We start from the raw sequence: 18,843 nt of genomic DNA, 5'->3' as shown, positions 1-18,843 counted from the left end.
CAAATTCTCTAACTTCTACAAGTTAGGCTGTAGTTAACGTAGCTGTTTGTTGTTTGAAACCATTACATCCTTCTCAGGCAGGCTCAGTGCTGCTATGCGTAGCCACAGAGCACCACACACAGTTGCAGCATCACCTTCTGAGTGCAGTGCACGATGTGCTCTACAGTGGAGGTGTCAGAGATGGGTCAAGTGCCAGAAGCATTGCTGTCATTCTCTGCGCTCCAGTTCTGTGCGTATGTTTCTGAACTTTAACCCAGGTCCTCACGGAATCAATGGAATAATCCCCCACCAGTTTTAGTAGTACACAGTGCAGTCTAGTCAACAGCTGGTACAAACACAGCTGAAGAGTAACATTCGTTCATAGGTGATCTAGCTGACGTGGCTTGTGTCCGTTATTCAGAATCCAAGAAGTACACTTAGCAGTGGTTCTGGTTAGCACTGTTACAGTGTTAAAGGAAAAAAAAAGTGGCAACCATAGATAAGGTACATTTCTTTAAGGCCTCTAGTTGTTATTGCTGCCTTTGTGATCCCTCATCTTCTGACACATGATGTCTGCAGTGCTCTAGGTGCTTATGACAAATTAATCCGTGGCACTAGATAAAGGCATTAACTTACTGGGAGGAGAAAAAAAAAAATCCAACTGCAGTATATGACAAGTCCATTCGTTTGGTTTCTAAAACACAGAAGTATACATCTCCACGCAAGTACTAACAGAAACAGAAACTGGAATGCCCCTTCTGGTGACTAATGCATTCTGGTTAACAGGGCAGTGCATACAAGAGCTACAACATGTGTGGGAATATTTTTCTCACAGCAGGTGAGCTGGGGACTCTAACCTTTATTCAGTAGGTGAGACAGACTTAGCAAACATGTTAAGTAACCTTCAGTTATTTAAGTTTTCGTGCAGCAACCATAATTAATGCATAACATTAATGCATAACATTAATTATGGGGAAAACTAGTAGTATATTAATACTTCAGTAGTCTCAAACAGTCACTACACAATGCTTTTATGTGTTGGCTTGTTCACTTGCCCAACTTTGGGTTATAAAAGTGCAGACCGTGAAACTGCTCATTGTTATCTTATAGCCTGGTCTTTCACATTGCAAAGGGTCAGCAGGCTGTGGTAATATCACACCTGGCCTCTATCAGATTATCCAAGATTTTAACCCCTGCTTTTGGATTGAGGATATGAGCAGTACTGTCCTAGTGGCACTGCAGCTGCTAAGGTTCTGTGAAGAGTTGGGTCAGGGAAAAAAAGAGTAAAGAAATAAAGAAGCAGTACAAGGAACAAATAGGTTTAAAGAGTGCATCTATTCATTCTGTTTGAGTCAGATATGCTTTTGATACTAGACTAATTTATATAGGCTTTATAGTCTGGTTTGGCCTTACATGACACATTTTTGCTTCCCTGAATCTTTTTTCTTCTCTCTTTTCATTTATAATGATTATGATCTAGAGCTTGCAAGATCCTGTGAATAAACTAACAGAAAGAGCAGAAAAGGAGGACCTGCAGATTGAGAGCACCAAATCAGTAGAAGATCAGCAGAGTCAGTAAGTCACATGTCCTGTATCTCAAAATAATAAGTAATTTTATCTATAATCTACTTTCTCTTTGCTAGTCACCAAATATTTAAAACTAAAAATGTAGACACTGGTAGTCGGACCACACTAGCAAACAGTAAGCTTAATACAAGCATTACTGAAATTATGTACTGTGTGTATGAAAATTACTAAACTTTATGGTGAGTTTAAGAGCTTAAAAAGGACCCATTTAACCTTTATATGTTACTCATTTTTCTTAGCCACCTCTTTATTTTTCTGCTTTTGCTTCATCTTTTCTTTAGTAAAAGAAGTGCTAAACAGCATCACATGGGAGAAGATATATGAGCTTTGTATTTCTCCCTTCAGCAGCGTCTCCTTACACCTGGGAACAGGATATGGATTCCTGATTGCTTTGGGCAGCGATTAGTTTTTGTAATGTATACAGCATTGGTTAGTAATCCAGCAAAGCAGGAGGTACTTAGTAAAAAGTACATCTAAGTGAACTGATGCTATCAAGGTTTGGGTTACCTGTAGCTCTGAGGTGAAAGAGAATTATGAATGGGCTGCTATAGAGAGAGAAGAACAGGAGAATGAGATGTGATCCCTCTCCTATGGGACCATCAGGATTCAGTTGCAACGAGATGCTACATTGATACAATCCTGCTGCCACCTGTTGTTTTGACTATCCATGGTTAAGTAAAGCACCCAGCTAAGGATCAGTTGTCAAAAAGCAGAGAACAGCTTGGCCGGTAATTAGTGTATTTTGCTTGGCTATTTATGGTAACAGTTTTTGAAAGAGTTCAGTTTTTCAGTTGTTTTTGCTTGCTTAGATTCACATCCACTGACCAAAACCGGTTTATAAATTGGTCAGGTTTGGGGCTAAGCAGATGAGAAATGACTTGGCCAAGTACCATTTGGCAGGTGGCTGTTTTCATAGCAGTTCATTGAGTCTGATGCCTCTCACGTGACAATAATAGAGAATTTCAGAAACAATTGTTTTCTTTAGTGTTGAAAATAAAATTCTAGAATAAATGCATGATTTATGCAAAATCTGTGCATTGGCATCTACCAGCAAATGCGTCAGATCCATGTAATGGTTTCACTGCTTTTTACTTATGGATTATCTTTTTCCTTTCATTAAAGTGGGGAAAATAACATTTCCTTACAACTTTGGTGTATCCATCAAAGCATAAACATGCATCTAAGATTCTAGAAGAATGATACAAAGTAAAATAAAGCTTTTCAAATCTTCATGATCTTTCCATTCACTCTAAACATTCATTATACTAGAGTTTGGCCTGAGTAACTTCCCTTTGTGTAAGAATTGCTTGTAAACCATTGGTGTTTTTTTGTGTGTGTGTGTTTTGTTTTGTTTTGTTTTCTTTATTGCAAGAGCTGTTTCATCAATAGTGCTGATTTGGTTCTTTAGAAACCTGCTGTCATGGGACAAAACTCACCTGACAGTTGTTTTTATTTAGTCACTATTACAAAGTTAAAAAGAGGAGTGCAAATTGTTTTTCTGTGGACCAGTTATACCTCCTTAGTGATATTAATGACAGCATATTGTGCTTTTCCAGATTTGGTCTACGCTTTTTATTATAGATATGTAGGTAGGTGGTAGGTTTTGACAGTTGGTCTTCAATATTATTTTGGTTTTCAACAGACTTCTGCCAATGAAGCAATAAAATTTAACAACAAACTAGCATATACAGCAAATGCAGGAATCCATATGAATTAGTGTTTGTTTATTGTCAATATGATTCTATAGTGATGTGACCAAAAAGAAAAATATATGATAGCGGTAGAATTGTTTCCTCATATTTTTTTTTTCTTACTCTTTCAAATTAAGGTTGATTTCATTAGATGAGGAGAGCCATACCAAGGAATCAGACTATTCAGGTATTTTATTTCATGTGTTCATAACTTGCTAAATGCTGTAATTCATGTTGTTTTCATTTCTGTTATTTAATATACATTCAGCTTCAACAAGCAAATCCATATAAATGCATAAAACTTAAGGCCAGGAAGATCTGGTAAACATAATACCTTATATATTGTATCATAATGCATTTCACTCAATTACTCTCAGACAGGTCAAATAGTTTGTCTTCCAAAGTGTAATTCTTACACTGGGCATGTCCTCAAGGAAGGGATTTTCTGATTAGTTGATGTCAAGACAAGGAAAGTATGCCACTTAGCTTGCTAGTTTATCCCAGTGATTAAATATCCACTCTGTTAAAAACTTGTTAAATTTGGTGGAACTTCTGGCTAAGTTAGGCAAAGTCCTATTCAGCTGCTGCCAGTGACCTGGTGGGTGGTTATTACCCGGAGACACAGCCAGGCTCTAATTGGAGGTGTACAGTGAAAGAAGGGGAGACAATGGACACAAGTTACAAGAAGGAAATTCTGGTCAGATACTCAGAAAAAAGCTTCACATTGAGGATGGCAAAGCATTTGCAACAAGTTCTTGGTGAAGCTGTGGAATCTTCATCCCTGCAGATATTCAAAACTTGACCCATCCCTGGGAAACCTGATCGAGCTTCATAGCTGGCTGTACTCTAACTACTCTAGCTGGCTTGGACAAAATGACTCCCAGACATCCTTGTAGCCTAAATTATGCCATGGCTTTATAGTATATTTTTATCTAATAAATTAATGGAGAATCCATCCAATATGTAGTATTTCAGCCTCCATAAAGGTTCTTAAAAAGTACTACATTAAAATCAAAACTCCCCTCAAATCTTCCTCTTGGTAGGCTAAGCATATCAATGTCTTTAAGACATCTCCTATAGACCTTTAGTTTTGAAGCTTTTGTTTCCATTCCACTTCCAACATTCCTTTTAAAATTTGAAAAATACTACTGTAAGAAACATTCCTGATGTTGGTCTCCCCAGTAGTGTTTCTAGAAAGTAAAATCACGTTCCTTTTTCAACTCATCACCTTCCTTTTTGGATTTCCAGGAATATCTAATTTTTCAGTAACATCACATTAGAAGCTCATATTTGATTTTGTTGTTGTTCATAAAAACTCAGTTCATTTTGGTCACAGATTTCCATGACTCATTCTTCCATTCTGGAGCACAGCTTGTATTCCGTATTCCTTGAGATATAACTTAAGGCTTAGTGGTAGTAAATTCTCCCAGCTTGACTATAGAAACTCAATGACTGGCCTGAATGACCACCTCTAACAGTCTGTTATAGTTGTTTGTACGTTTTATTCAAGAGGGATTCTGTGTTTACTTCCAGATGACTGTTAAAGCCATTGAAGAGCAATGGAAATAACACTAAACCTTGCAGATCTAAACTAGAAACACTTCTACTTTGCAGTTGTTTCTGCTAACAACTTTTTTTGACATCTGTTAGTTGTCATGTTCCTAATCCATTCAATATGTTCCCTATAGTTATTATGCAGTGCTAACTTTTTAGCTGGAAGGCTATGCAGTGCAAAGTCAACTTGTTTCTAAACAAATATCTTTACTAAAATAAGCTCACAGTTTCATCAAAGAATGGAATTAGTCATTTTGTGTTTTGTTTCTTTTAAAAAATTAAAAAAAAAAAAAAAACTAAGCATGCTTTCCATAAAAATACCTTTTATTATAGGAGCATTTATTATGCTCCTATTCTTTATTGAATCAGTTAATGTTTCACCTTGGAGTAATGATGAGCTATGAGCCCCTAGTTACCTACAGTTATTTGAATCACCCTGTTAATTACTGTTGTTGTTCGAGTGTTTTTTTTAATAGTGGCACCATAATAGGACTTTTTTGGTGTTCTGAAGTTTAACCCATTTTGCAAGTAATCAGTAAGATCAAATATCTGTTTTATCATATATTTTAGCGTTCCTGGATGCAAAATCTGACTTTTAAGATACTGTATTAGCAGATGTTTTCTAGAACCTTTCTCAGTTATTTACAGACTGCAATATATTTCAGCATCATCCGTAATGTAAATACCTTGTTCTGTCTCTTTCTGTGTCACCTTTAAAAGGAACTGAAGTATTTTGTAATACCTCTGCTAAATTTTTCCATTTCCCTATACTAGTGAGTCTAAGTTTTGTTGTTTTTTTTTTTCTTGAAGTACTCTGTACATCCTAAAATAATAGGCAGCACTGCTAGTGCTGTTTCTTCATAAGAGCAGTTTATGAGGAATGCTACTTCATAACTTCCAATTTGTATCATTTGCTCTGCATTTGCCTTTAATGTGCTATGGATGTTTTTAAGATTGGCTCCATCATATATGCCATTCAACTGATGTATGGTCAAGAATGGCAGTTTAAGGAACAATGAGGTCCTGGGCACTTTTATGCTCTCTCCTGCCCTGTGCAAGTACAAGCTTCTGAAAAAAAATAAAATAAAATCTCTGCTTCTGCAGAAAAGCAGATACCTGTCTGATTCTTGCAGTTGCCTCAGCTGGGTGCACCTAGCCTGGAGATGGGCTTCTGTGGCAGGTGGTAATTAAAAGGAAGATCAGAAATTTGACATCCTTTAAAGTGCTTGTATCTAGGCTGGGTCTTTCATCAGTTGCAATGAGGTTAATTTTAAACATGAATACCAACAACTGTTGCATGTTGAACTTAGTGACATTGTTTATGAACATATATTCTTGTGCCAAGTGCAATTTGACATGTTTATGGATCTTGATTACAGCTGCCGATGGCAAGGATGCCCTATCCAAGTTACAAGGAAATTGTAATCACAAGCAGAACTCAGGTGAAGTGTCTTAAGAAAACTACCTCTAAATATATATATCATAATTGCCAGTGTACTGCAAGTCTTCTTTTGTTACTTTCTAATTATTTTTTTTCCTGATCTTAGGTGCCATAGATGACTTATTAGACCTACAACCTGAAGAAAATGGTATGAAACGTTTGTGTATATCTCTTTCATTTGCCTTTCCATTGTAGGTTTCAAGTATAATTTTAATCCTAGATGTTAATTGTTTTCCTAATCTAAAGGGTTCATGTGTTTCTGAATGAAATTGTTCAGTTAGTTTTTAAATAGTGTTAAAAGAAGCTCAACTTCATAAACCTACAGAGGCACTATACCCGATGTTAGAATATAAAGCATACCTTATTGGTATGCCAGAGGTGATTCAAGGGTATATTGCATTTTCCCCATTAAAGTAAGTTCCACTGTAAACCTACCTTTCCTATAACTTTTCAAAATCTTTTGTTTTTAGTTCTCTTGTTGTACCCCAACCCTTCACTTGGCAATACTTTGTAACCACAAGATTTTATATCATAAATGGACATATAAGAAACAAATGATTAAATCCTCTTAGAAAACATGTAAGAACAGGTAACATTTTCAGCCACGTAGTTAATTAAATCTGCTGTGCTTTTCTCAAATACCCATGCAAAAGCAGTCTTTAATTCTGGACTCTACTCCTATTGTTAAACTTCTGTTAGATTAGTGACAGCTCAAGGGGATATGCTGTACCAAAGGGGCTGTTTTACCATGTAACATATGAAAGATCTAGGCAAAAAATTTGTATCGAGTTCTCGCATGGAGTAAGGCTATTGCTCGTAGTTTCTTGATTTGCTCTTCACTTCATTCATCGCAGAAGAATGAGCAAAAGCTATCTTAAGAACAATGAAAAGAAAAACCTGTGGCAAGGCAAAAAAAGCAAGCAAAGAAAAAATCCCTCCCTGTGGTTTAGTCAGTCAGCCTTAGTGTTATTTGGAGTATTTAAGGTACTGCCTTCATGTTAGGTAAGGAACAGTGGACTTGCAAACACTTTGACTTTGGATTTGCCACAAGCAGTCTGTCGCACTGTGGGGAAATTACACCTCCACTCACGAAGGCAGAAAAAGGGAAAGTTTCCTCGGGTACCTGTGCAGATAGTCCTAATCTGTGAACAGATAAGGTAGTGATTACTTCGTTTCTGTGGTTAATAACAAAAAGGTCAGTGTGTGGCCTTTTTCCTCCTGGTTTTCCCCTTAATCATTTGCATTCTTTCTTGGACCTTCTTAGAGCAGGTACAGATAATGCATACAATTACTGGTCATACAAGTTTAGCCTTGTCAGTTAGAAGTGCTTTCTTTTTTTCTTTTCTTTTCTTTTTTTTTTTTTTATAAGTGAAATAGCTATGTCAATATGAAAGCAGTTGTGGGACAGCTACATCAGATAAAGATGCTTATGTTAATGTTATGATATCAGCTGTCTACCCTAATTTCACACAATAGCTAGCTTTAGGCTAGTGAATACTGTATTATTTTAATTGCTCCCAAACACCCTTTTTTGTGTGTTTCAGAAGGTAGTACTCTTTATCCTGTATTTCAGACCATGTATCACTGTAAACATTTTTCGCTTCTCTTCCTATGAATATTTTTAAATACCAGCAAAATGAGGTGACATTGCAAAGGAGTATGAGGGTTGTTAGAGGCTTGTTCATATAAACACAGAATATAGTGACATTGGTTTTTTGGGTGTTTTACTGGAAGTTTTTTTTTTTGTGGACATTTATAAGATGAGGGGCAGCATGTGAAGGCAAAGAAGGGATCTTGACTGTGAAAATGGGCAATGAAAACAGAGAAACAGGAAAAGAAAGAATAGAAGTTCTATGGGTGAGGTGAGAAAGTCCATATCATTCTAGTAATCTAGCAGATACCACATGAGTAATGTCTTGATAAGCAAGACTGGTTTCAAGATAACTTTTATGTCAAACAAGTCAAGCTTACTGCTGTTTACTTGGGGTAGTCTCAACGTAAGCATCACCCTGTCCTCCCCTACTCTGTGTGCGTTTTCTCTCCAGGGAAACCAGAAAGACTGCTGAGACATTAAATGTGTCACTCTTCTTTTCTGGTGGTCACGTGAAGTACAGCAAGATCTAAGTGCTCTTCAGATGTAAATCTATATGTTTTGCTTTTTCACACAGTAATAATGGGACTACTGCAATGGGATAGCCAAATGAAGCACAGTTTTGCTCTGAGCTGGGTTGCTGCAGAACTTCTGTTCCATTATAGTAAACGTAATTTGTGGTTAGGCACACTATTGGTTTGTTTCAACAGTTCTGTTACTAAGGATGCTCACTTATGCATCTCCTTCCAAGTTCATGAAGGGGCCTAGTGCAAGCAGTTTTGAGATGGTGCTGTCCAGTAAAAATCAGTTCTTACATGTCTTAGAAATAATAATTGTCTTTTCCCTGTGGAAGGATTCACCCCTCTTCCTCACATGATGGAACAGCTATGGGCTTGAGAGAACTATAGGTGCTGGGAGAACATTCACATTTATTACTATTTATCTGAAGTTTGGAAAGTGCCTGAAAGTTCGTGAGAACAAGTTGTTTTATATGGTTTTAGTTATAGTCTAGTGGAAATATTAGAAGAATTGATTTGTTTGTAAAGTTTCTGTTTCCATTTTTTGGTCCTGTCAGGGAATATAAAATGTAAAATTAGAAAGGAACTGAACCTCAGTGTTGACTTCAGTGTTGACTTAAAAAAATCCTTATATTATGTGTTGGCTTGTTTGTTTCTTAGCATGTAGGTGTGTATGTTGACTCATCAGCCTATTTTTAAAACAGTTTTGTACTTTTTTTTCTCCTATGACTCAAATTCAGCCATTTCATTACAAATGATTACAGCTTTTATAAGGGAACTTTCCTGAGAAGGTAGTTGCATTTAAATCAATAAAAATCATCTGTTGCTCTGATAGCAGACACTTTGCTGCTATCCATCGTTTATCCCAACCCAGAAGGGTTAAAACATCTTTGCAAGCTGTATGCAGCTTGGAGAACTCAGCTGATCTACCAGAGCTTTGGAAAACTGAAGTTGTTTCTGCACTTTACCACAAGTTTGAAATGATTGTAATTAAGACAAACTGATCTGTGTTTTAGTAACAAAGCATTATCAGCATTGTTAACCACCATTTTTGTCCTCCACATACTCCCACAGTGGAGTTCTAAATGTTTCCAAGTAAAATAACACTTGGGATTCCTTGATAGTTCTTGCACTCTCCAAACATTTTGTAAGCTAGGGAAAGGGATTGTAATCCTGGTTACAAGCTTCATTTATTTTATATAACTGTTTAACGTTTCTAAAATAGGAAAAAAAATGTTTTTAAGGAATGTCAGCATAAGATTCCTCTGCTGCAGTTCTGGAACTAGGAAAACTAACAAGGGTAATCAGAAGGAAAGTGGCCCCAGTTATTTCTCAGTGGCCTAAGAAAGAAAAAAAAAAATATTACTATAGCATTGAACAGTGTAGAAATCTCACTTTGTGTGGAATAACCTGTTCATGTGGGGAAAAAAATACAAATAAACAATGAATAGAAGGTCATAAAGGCTATCTGAAATACATTCTCACAAAATTCTAGAATCATGCCCAACTGTTCTTTATTTTCAGTTTGTACCAATCGGCTTTTTTGAGAGGAACTTCATATGATGCTTCAAAAAGTTTCTTCGATGCTTTTAAGTATTGGACTATGTAATGGTTTTGGTGGGACATTTAATAGATTTTTAAGTATATCTGTATTTTTTTAATGGGAAATTAGTCTGAACAGTGAAGTTATCTAAGGTAATCAAGGAATAATTTGTTGCATAAGCTACAGCCCAGCTGTTCAAGAGAATTGGTTCTAAAAAAAAAAACAACAAATATTCACAGAAAAATATCCCATCTCAGTTAATATATAAAAACTAGATTGTATATTTTTTAAATGTTCCTTCTATTCTTTGATTGTTTAAAAGTTGATTTATCTTTACTCTCTGTTTTGCTCTGAGACAGCATCAAAGGATCAGTTTTTGAGGCCCTTGGAGTCAGAACCTGGTGATAAGGATGACATGGTGTTACTGAATGAGATCCTCAATGCTTCCTCCCTGGATGAGGGGGAATTCAGCAAAGAGTGGACAGCTGTTTTTGGACAGGTTGCACTTACTGATCTCACCATGAACTCTTCAGCTGGAGATGAGGAGACCACTTCATCGTCCATGACATCAACACCATCAGGCTATTTGCCCTCACAACTGTTAGACCAAAACATGAATGACCTCCAGTCATCTTTACACGGTGAGAGCTCATCTTGGTTTGTTAGATCTTTGTTTCTGCTTTTGGGCTTTAGAGTATGTCTTTTTGCTTCTTGTAAGTGTGGTATTGTCTTACATCGTGTCAGGAGCTGCAGAAACCCTGAAGTTAAAGTAAGGTGTGGCCTGGAGAAAAATATGTGTATTTGTTTTTCAAGTCCTGCTCACTCAGTGTTGAATGAATTAGTCTAAAGCCTGAAGTACAAATAATTGTCTTGAATATTTTCATTAAACTTTCTGAAATATTCTGTAGGCCTTTGAAATGTTTTTTTTCTGTAATAGAAAATATGTTTTGGTAGGTTTTACTGTTTAAATCATAGCTGCTGTGACAGTTAGGGAGCCAAAGAACCAAAAATGATTACTGTATTTTGTCTGGAAATAACTATTTTTAAACAACTTAATGAAAATCAGGTGCATTCATTCGCTGCCTTATTTTTAATGCATCCAACACTGCTGCAATGTAGGGATATGGGTAAGGTAGAATGGAATGTTTCTCATCCAAGCAACAGGTGGATTCCTCTTGTGGGCTGCATATCTGCCTACCACTGCAGGTAACAGCTCCTTCTCTCCCCCTTGTTCTGTGCCGATTGTTTTTTTGGGGCTTTTTGAGTTGCTGCTGTGGGAAGGGAAAAGGTGGGAGTGATACTAGGAGAAAACTTTCCTATTGCTTATGTGGCTTGGGGGAGGGATGCAGATGGTATTAAGCCAACAGCAACTACCTTTGTCCTCCCCACCATACTCGGCTGCCAGCCTAGGTTTCTCTGTAGGGCTAGGGGAGAAGCTTGGCGTTTTGGGCCAAGCCCAACAGTCATTTTCATCTCATTTGGGGAAGAGCAGAGTAGGGAGACTAGCAGACTGATTTCTTCCTGAAGACTACTTCTTGGAACCCATGAAACTCACACAGTCACATGTGATCTGAAGTGAACTGTGCCGTTTTGGCAAAAATAAGACAGTTTAAGTTATAATTAATTCAGATACAACTCCTTCCCGCCATCCACCCAAATGCAAATACTTAGGTTCACTGACTTCAAGGATTAGATGGGAACTGGGCAAGTGACATTTGCAATGCTGCACAATTTTGTGACGATACATAGGAGGATATATCTTTTACATATATATATATATATATATGTATATATATATTTTTTATATATATATGTTTATATATATATATTTATATATAGTGATACATCATACAGGAGTATGATTAATAGAGTAAAGAGGGACTGGAGAGGATTTGACTCCATAAAATATGAAAAGAAAAAAATCACGAGGTTTAGTTATTACATTGTAAACTGAGCAGTTTCTGACCAGAAGTAGACATGCTATCTACTGAAAGGAGAAAAAGGAGCAATGAGAAACACCTTTTTTTGATATAGAGACATAAACAAATTTTAAGCAGATTACTAAAAATAGCAGATATATTATGAGATTGGGTTGTGTTTTGTGTTATTATTGTTATAGCTTAGTTTTTGCATGTTTTTAAAGGTAAGCATTATTTTGAAGATAAAATATTTTTAAGATGTAAGTGGCAAACAGACTTGTGTATCCTTTCTGATGTTACCTCTTTTATTCTCATGAGACCGTGACATCGGCTGTGTTTTTGCCACTTCAAAATCAGAAGTCAGATCTATGGCATTCAAGAAACACCAGAAATAGAAAATCAGTTCCAGTCAATATAATATCCCAGAATTGTTTTGAATAAGAAAAATGTAAATATGTATTAAAAGAGTAAAATATGTTGATGTTTTCAAAATGAATTTCCAAGGTTTTGGCAGAAGATCATAGTAATTGATCTACTGGCATTTGAAAAGTCATGGCTAATCAACTCCATGATTGTATCTGATAATCAGCATGTTCCCAGATGACTCTAATTGCCAAGTGAAATACATTATTTAAACTAACTCTTACAGAATATTTTTAATTTTTTCCATATTTTAACTGAAGGTGAAATTCTGTCCATTTGCGTTTCAACTTTAATTTTAAACTGCATTTCATTTCACAGCACTTCTTTCGTAATTTGACCTTGCTAATAAATTTGGGAACAGGGACTATTTTTTAAAAAATAAAATACTAACTGCAGAGTAAACATATCTAAACATTAAAGTTGAAAAGATCAGACAATATGATTTATGGGTATTTTACTGAGGATCTGTAATACATATTTTACACTGCTGTACTCTTTTTTACTCTAATTGATAATGCTTAATAAATATTCAGTGTGAGGTGCTGCAGTAGAGCCTAGATGGTGCATGCTTCCTGTGTGAATTTGGCCTTAAGACCATAAAGATTCTTAAAACTCACATGCTTAACTTTAAGCACATTAACTTTTCTATTAACTTCAGTGGGATTACTTACTTATTTTACGTTAAGCACACTCATAAATCTTTGGGGCTTTGTTTTCTCTCTGCCTCAGATCTTAATCTGTAAAACAGGCACAATGCTATGCAGGTTATAAACTGTTATGGTCAGGAATTCCCAGCTCCGAGTTTTCTCTGGCTGTATTTATGGACAGGATCTAGCACAATGGGACTTTGAGTTGCTATGGGACTACCAGGTGCTGTTTTTAAAATATGTATAAATATGTATAAATATTAGAAGCAACGCATGCTCACAGCAATTTTTTTTTTTTTATATTCCACTCCAGATACAGTTTTGTGATTTGGTTGCCTTGCCATTTTTTTCAGACAGCACTGGCTTTCTCTTTCATAATGTATATAGCCCCCTTTACACCACTGAGAATTCCTCTTTATATTACCTACACATGGTCGTGTTCTGATTAGTACGAAAATGTGCAGTGCACTGGTTCCATTTCTAAATGTAATTGTGGTAGCTTTTGTGAAGATGCTAACTGAAAAGTAAGCTGTTTGGTTTCCTTGCTGTCTCAACGATAATCTTTTGTCTAGTCACGTAATGAATCCATCCTGTGAAGAGGCAAACCAGAGTAGGCGTCAGGCCAGCAAGAGCTTGCGATTTGATAAAGACTGCAATTTTGTTTTGGAAGGCAAAGCTTTTGTTCTCTGTAACTCACCGTGAGCGGACACTAAAAATAAAATCCATGAAAGTATTTCATAAAAAATCAGTGGTAATCCTTCCCAAAACCTTCATTACGAAAGCATCAGCTATTTTGAGGAACACTTTGGGCATGGATTTTTTTTTTCCTTGGTTAAGTCCTTTTTGTTTTCTAAGTGGTGCTTAAGCTAGCTGTGTTTCAATGAACACAGAACTGGAGCACAGCATCTCCCATGGACATGCTGCTTGCCAAGACTCAGGCCAGGGAGTCAAAAGGAAGGCCCCAAAGGAGTTAGGTGCCCTGCAGAGTTTTGCCTCATGGCTTGCTGATTGCATCAGTGCAAACTCACCTGGGTGAGTCCTTGGAGAGACAGCTTCTGACCTCACTGAAGGCAGTGGAACTTGCACAGAATGTCTCTGAGCAGTGCCCCCATTCACTTATATGAAATTTGGATTTGGCTCTGTTCATTTCAGCCACTCAATTTGTCTGTTGCCATCCATGATATATAAAGCACTTTCTTGCAATTTATCTGGAAAGAAAAAAAATGCATTACATGTTTTCTCTAGTTGTTTGTAATCTCTGCCAGTCTTCTCTTGTGTAACACAAGAGACAAAATGCCTGAAAAAAGCATGTCATTCTGAAGTGGTAATGCATACTTTTTTATTAGTTATGATTCAGATTTGCTTATTTGAAAGATTAAACTCTTAAAACCTCATTTTTAGGAGGCACAGGCTGGCTTATAAGCCATTATCAACTTTGCCTAGAATAAATGTTTGTGACCCCTCTGCATCCAGATTTTGAAAAAGGTTTTGTTTCCTCTCCTTGGAGATACAGAGGATGTTTGTGGCTTAAAATTCCCTTTCTAAGCTATGTGATTTTATGGAAACATTCTTCTTGCCCCCTTTTAACAACACTGCTTGGGCTTCGAGCCCTTTAGAGTCAAGGCCAGATCAGAGAGTGAAAGAAATAATCTGTTAGAGGAAGGAAGGGCTCCTGTGATTTAGCAGCTGTTGCAGGAGTTCTCAGGAGGCTGGGTACCAATATCTGACAGCAACCTCAAAAATTGAGAAAGTAAAGGGAGAAAGGAAGAAGAGAGAAAAAAATGATGTGAGAGCATGAACTTGTAGACTGAATAAGGAAATGCTAGCTGTATGTACAGATTAATATCTTGTTTCTGATACTGCCAAGTCAGATATAGCAGCTCCCTGTGATGGATAGATAATTGACCAGGCAACACTTAGAGGAGACAGAGTTGAAATAAAACATAAAAGCTATCTATACAGGCCTGTATTGTAACATTGGTGTTAAAAATGTGACTGTTTGTCCTCTAAATGTGATAAAGCATAGGAATTTAAATACCTTAAACCAGGGATAAAAATGCTCCATTATTTCCTAATATGTATCCACACTATGCCATCCCTAGTTCATTTTGCCAGCCTAGAGCATCCAGCTTCAATAACTGTAGTTATCATTACTCTCTTGCGGATGGAGAATATGCATGTAGGAACAATAAATTGTGAGTAGTTTCAGTTTTTCCCACATAGTTGCTCTCTCCTGCTGAGAAGATTCTTACAAATGAAAGATAACAAAAAAATATTCAATTAAAACCTAGTTTTAAGTTAACAGTAAATAGTGCATCTAGAATTAAATTCTTCAGGGTATTTTGCAACAAATGAACTTTTTCAGAATTCTTCGTTTTAAAATTAATTTAAAAAACAGGGTCACAATTTTTTCTGGACCAGTTGGAATGGAAGTCTTTGGAATTGTAAAAGTAAAGGAAGGAGGAAAAAATGTTTAGTATGTGTGATATTTTTGCCCAAATGTAACTGATATTCTTTGCTCTACAGCTATGCTTGACTTGATTACTGTGCTGGCATTTCTGTGAACAAGTATTAGCTGTGATTGGATAAAAGAATTGAGAAAAAAGTCTTTGTTTAGACATATTAAAGGTTTGAGAAGAGTACAGTTACTTGGATCTGGAGATGAAGAAACCACTCCACAGCTACTCTGTTCTCAAGGACAGTGGTTGTCTGCAGAATCTGACTGTTGATTTCTCGTGTATGAGGAAAGATACAAATAGCCATAACCAAAACAGAATACTCTGCTCCTTCACCTGGTGTGAGTGCTGTGCTGCTAGATAGGGTGGCAGAGTGGACAAAGTAATTCTTAATGCTAACGCTGTTATATTATTGAATTCTAGGATGGGCAGCTAACAGTGGGAGCCCTCCATCTATACCACGGCCAGCACAGAAACCAAACAGCCTGAATGTGAATGCTAACAAGACGCCAATGAAAGGTGGTAAGTCATTTAGTTCTTCAGTTATTTAGCTTTTCCTGTTTAGCTGTGACTCATGCATCTTTCTAGTCTTCCCATCTAATCTACCATAATAAAACCTATTTTTGTAGTAGTTACATATCAGGAGTCTTGTGCTTACTGCTGATTACTCTTTCGGTGTCAGTTACACATATAATATGTGTGTGTCTGTGTATTGTGTGTAGGCTTCAATGCTGGTAATCTGTCAGAGGAGTAGCGTGCTATATATATAACAAGGGAGCTGAAACAACAGTTTCTTCTACTACTTTAATTTTGAGTCATACAGAATAGCATCTGCATGCACTTAGTCTAAGCTAAACACTGTTTTGAAGCTCTGGGAAGACTCTGTGGCTAAAATACAAGCTACTAATAAGGCAGAAGAGACCTGATTACAGATTTCATTGATAACACACATCATATCAGTAGTCAAATGAAGCAATTCACTTGTGGCAAGTGAGCCAGGAGTCCTGTCATCAACTGATATCGAGCCCCACTATTTTGACTAGTGTTTTATGGGTAGGCAAACTAGGAGCACATTGCATCCTTATTGCCAGTTTGCAGTATATTTTCTGCATTCATATTCAAACAAAAGCTATGTGAAAGGTGTTCAGTGCAGAAGGAAGGAGCAATGTGTATTCCTTCCCCTGCCCCCTGGGATTAAAAGACTGACTAATTTCAGCCCAGTAGAAAAAGATGGTTAAGATGTTTTGGGAACAATTTTGGGAAAAGCGAGATGTCACAGCCACAATAGCTTCACCAGAAAAAGGAACAGCCTTCAGCTATTTCAAAATCTGTTTGTAAAAGTGACAGATCTTCTAGCCTTGCAGACATGAAGATAGAAATCATGCTAAATGGAGCCTATTCTGTCCATGAATTCCTCCTAGCACAAAGGGTGCTTTCATTTAACATGCAACGTTATCTTTCTGAGTAGAATAGCACATCTCCATATCTTATTTCTCTATGAATATAATGTGTGTTAAGCATGAGATCACAAAAAAAGCAAGTGGTGATGTAGCTTCTTTATAGCAGCCAAACTCACTTCCTCTTTAATTTGAAAATCTGCCCTTTTGGAACAATCAGGTTCCAAAGGAAGCAGGAAGGCAGGAGACCTCTGCAACATCTATATGTCAATACAGATACAATAGATGCAATAGTCCAACTGTTGCTGGTATTCAACATATTCCTGGTTCACTTTTTTTTTTTTTTTTTTTTTTTTTTTTTAATATAAATCAAAAAATATACCCTAATACCAGAAGCCATACTTGGGACATGAATAATGATATTGTGTGGTCATATACAGGGGGAACAGGAAAGTCACATGAACTGGATTTAGGTTAAGGAATTCAGGACTGTAAGATGGTAAGGTAAAGTAGAGTTTGCTTAGCTTTTGGTCTTTCACAGGCCTACAGGTGCACACACAAGTAAAATACCTTTCACTAAACAAAGCTAGACAGAGAGAGATTGTTTCTATTTTTAATTAAAGTGTTCCTGTACTTATCATGGCAGGAGGTATATAAAGCACACAGGCAGCCAGATGTAAAACATTCATTCTTACTAAAGTTCCATATTCTGTTAAAGGTGGTGTTTTAAAATGTAATCACTCATTCTGATTTTCTTGTCAGAAGTGCCCTTAGTAATAAATTAAACAATAGCATGGCGTTTGTTTGACCTTAGTCAAACTTTCAGTCACTTTTGTTTTAAAATAGCTGACAAGCAAGAATTCCAAGTTTGTACTTTTCCTTTTTCTTTCTTTTTTTTTTTTTTTTCTCTTTTTCCAGAACCTACAAGGAATCCTAAAGACTTGACTGCTTGGTTCAGTCTCTTTGCTGACCTTGACCCATTATCCAATCCTGATGCTGTTGGGAAAACTGATAAAGAACATGAATTGCTTAATGCATGAGTCAGCTGCCTATGGTAACTCACATTCTTCCATTCATCAATGCTATTTTTGGGTTTTAAAGAAACTAAATGAAAACTAGTATGCTGTTGTGAAACTATGAAGTATGTGCCATGATAACAAAACTAAAGGGAATGAACCCCCTTTTATATACGTACAGTTATTTGCTCTTGTTTTGTATAAAGACTTAGCATTTATTTTCTACGTGGATTTACAAAAATGAGGTTAAGAATTAGGGCAGATTTCTTGCCAAATAAGATTATCTGCTGAAACACTGTCTTTGCCTGAGGTGATGCAGAGCTAATACTGGAGTGAAATACAAATTGCAAACCTATTTTTTTATAATGTTTCTTGAGTAAATTAAAAAATACATATATCATGTAACTGAGGAGGCTGCATGAATCGAACATCTATCACATCTATAATATATATATATTACTGCTATGTTAAGACGTTAACTGAACTTGTTTTGTTAGTACTCACAGTGAAAAATCTGTGCTGGAGTTAATTATTGAAGAAATACATTTGGGTCTACGCAGCCATGGAAATTGTGCCCTTTCTGATTTAAATTATTAGACAAACTGTACTACCTAAACAGAAGTAATGCCCAAAAGGCTTCTTTTCTGACTTTTTTTTTTCCATTGCACCAACAGAATTTGCACCTGTTTGCAGAAGTTTCTTGCAACTGATGATTTACCATGCCTTCAAAACGTATTTCTGTTCAGAGTGTTTTTCATCAAATTTATTTCTGAAGCATGTGTTATTTTGAGCTTGTTGTGACATTAACTCTTTAATAAAATGATTTTGACAAAAAAAGATATTTTATTCCCCCTGGAATGTTGGTGTGCTGTTGAATTGGTATGTAACAAGCATCTGAAGATAACATATAACTAGCTTTTAGAGAGTATCTGATAATTCATATCATTAGCTCACACTGTTTCTGAATAGTGATGCAGTAGGACAGTAAGAAAATCTGAACTTGATGGTCTCTCTTTGCCTCCCTTCTCTCCTTTTACAGTGAAGGAAGGTGAAAAGGATGGCAGCAGCCACAATATCACAA

At 36.5% G+C, this 18,843-nt stretch overlaps 1 protein-coding gene across 6 annotated transcripts in view; it reads left to right on the top strand.

The window, feature by feature from the left end:
* The window catches only part of ICA1 (islet cell autoantigen 1), a gene marked incomplete at its 3' end in the record, with an annotated part of 71,063 nt that extends 52,515 nt beyond the window's left edge, over nt 1-18,548 (top strand). For 2 of the 6 annotated variants that reach the window (XM_084306868.1, XM_084306873.1), the window contains 7 exons: nt 1,460-1,554; nt 3,395-3,444; nt 6,191-6,253; nt 6,359-6,400; nt 10,264-10,545; nt 15,773-15,871; nt 17,665-18,548. In XM_084306868.1, the coding sequence (XP_084162994.1) occupies nt 1,460-1,554; nt 3,395-3,444; nt 6,191-6,253; nt 6,359-6,400; nt 10,264-10,545; nt 15,773-15,871; nt 17,665-17,786 (753 nt within the window). The remainder of the gene's footprint in view (nt 1-1,459; nt 1,555-3,394; nt 3,445-6,190; nt 6,254-6,358; nt 6,401-10,263; nt 10,546-15,772; nt 15,872-17,664) is intronic. The other 4 variants (XM_084306869.1, XM_084306870.1, XM_084306872.1 and 1 more) reach the window with 4 other exon arrangements.
* Between the last annotated feature and the right edge of the window lie 295 nt (nt 18,549-18,843).

The sequence above is a fragment of the Netta rufina genome (assembly GCF_964035555.1).
Source record: "Netta rufina genome assembly, chromosome: 2".
Classification (NCBI taxonomy): Eukaryota; Metazoa; Chordata; class Aves; order Anseriformes; family Anatidae; genus Netta; species Netta rufina.
Note: the sequence above shows the minus strand (reverse complement) of the source record. Positions and strands in the feature narration are given on the sequence as shown.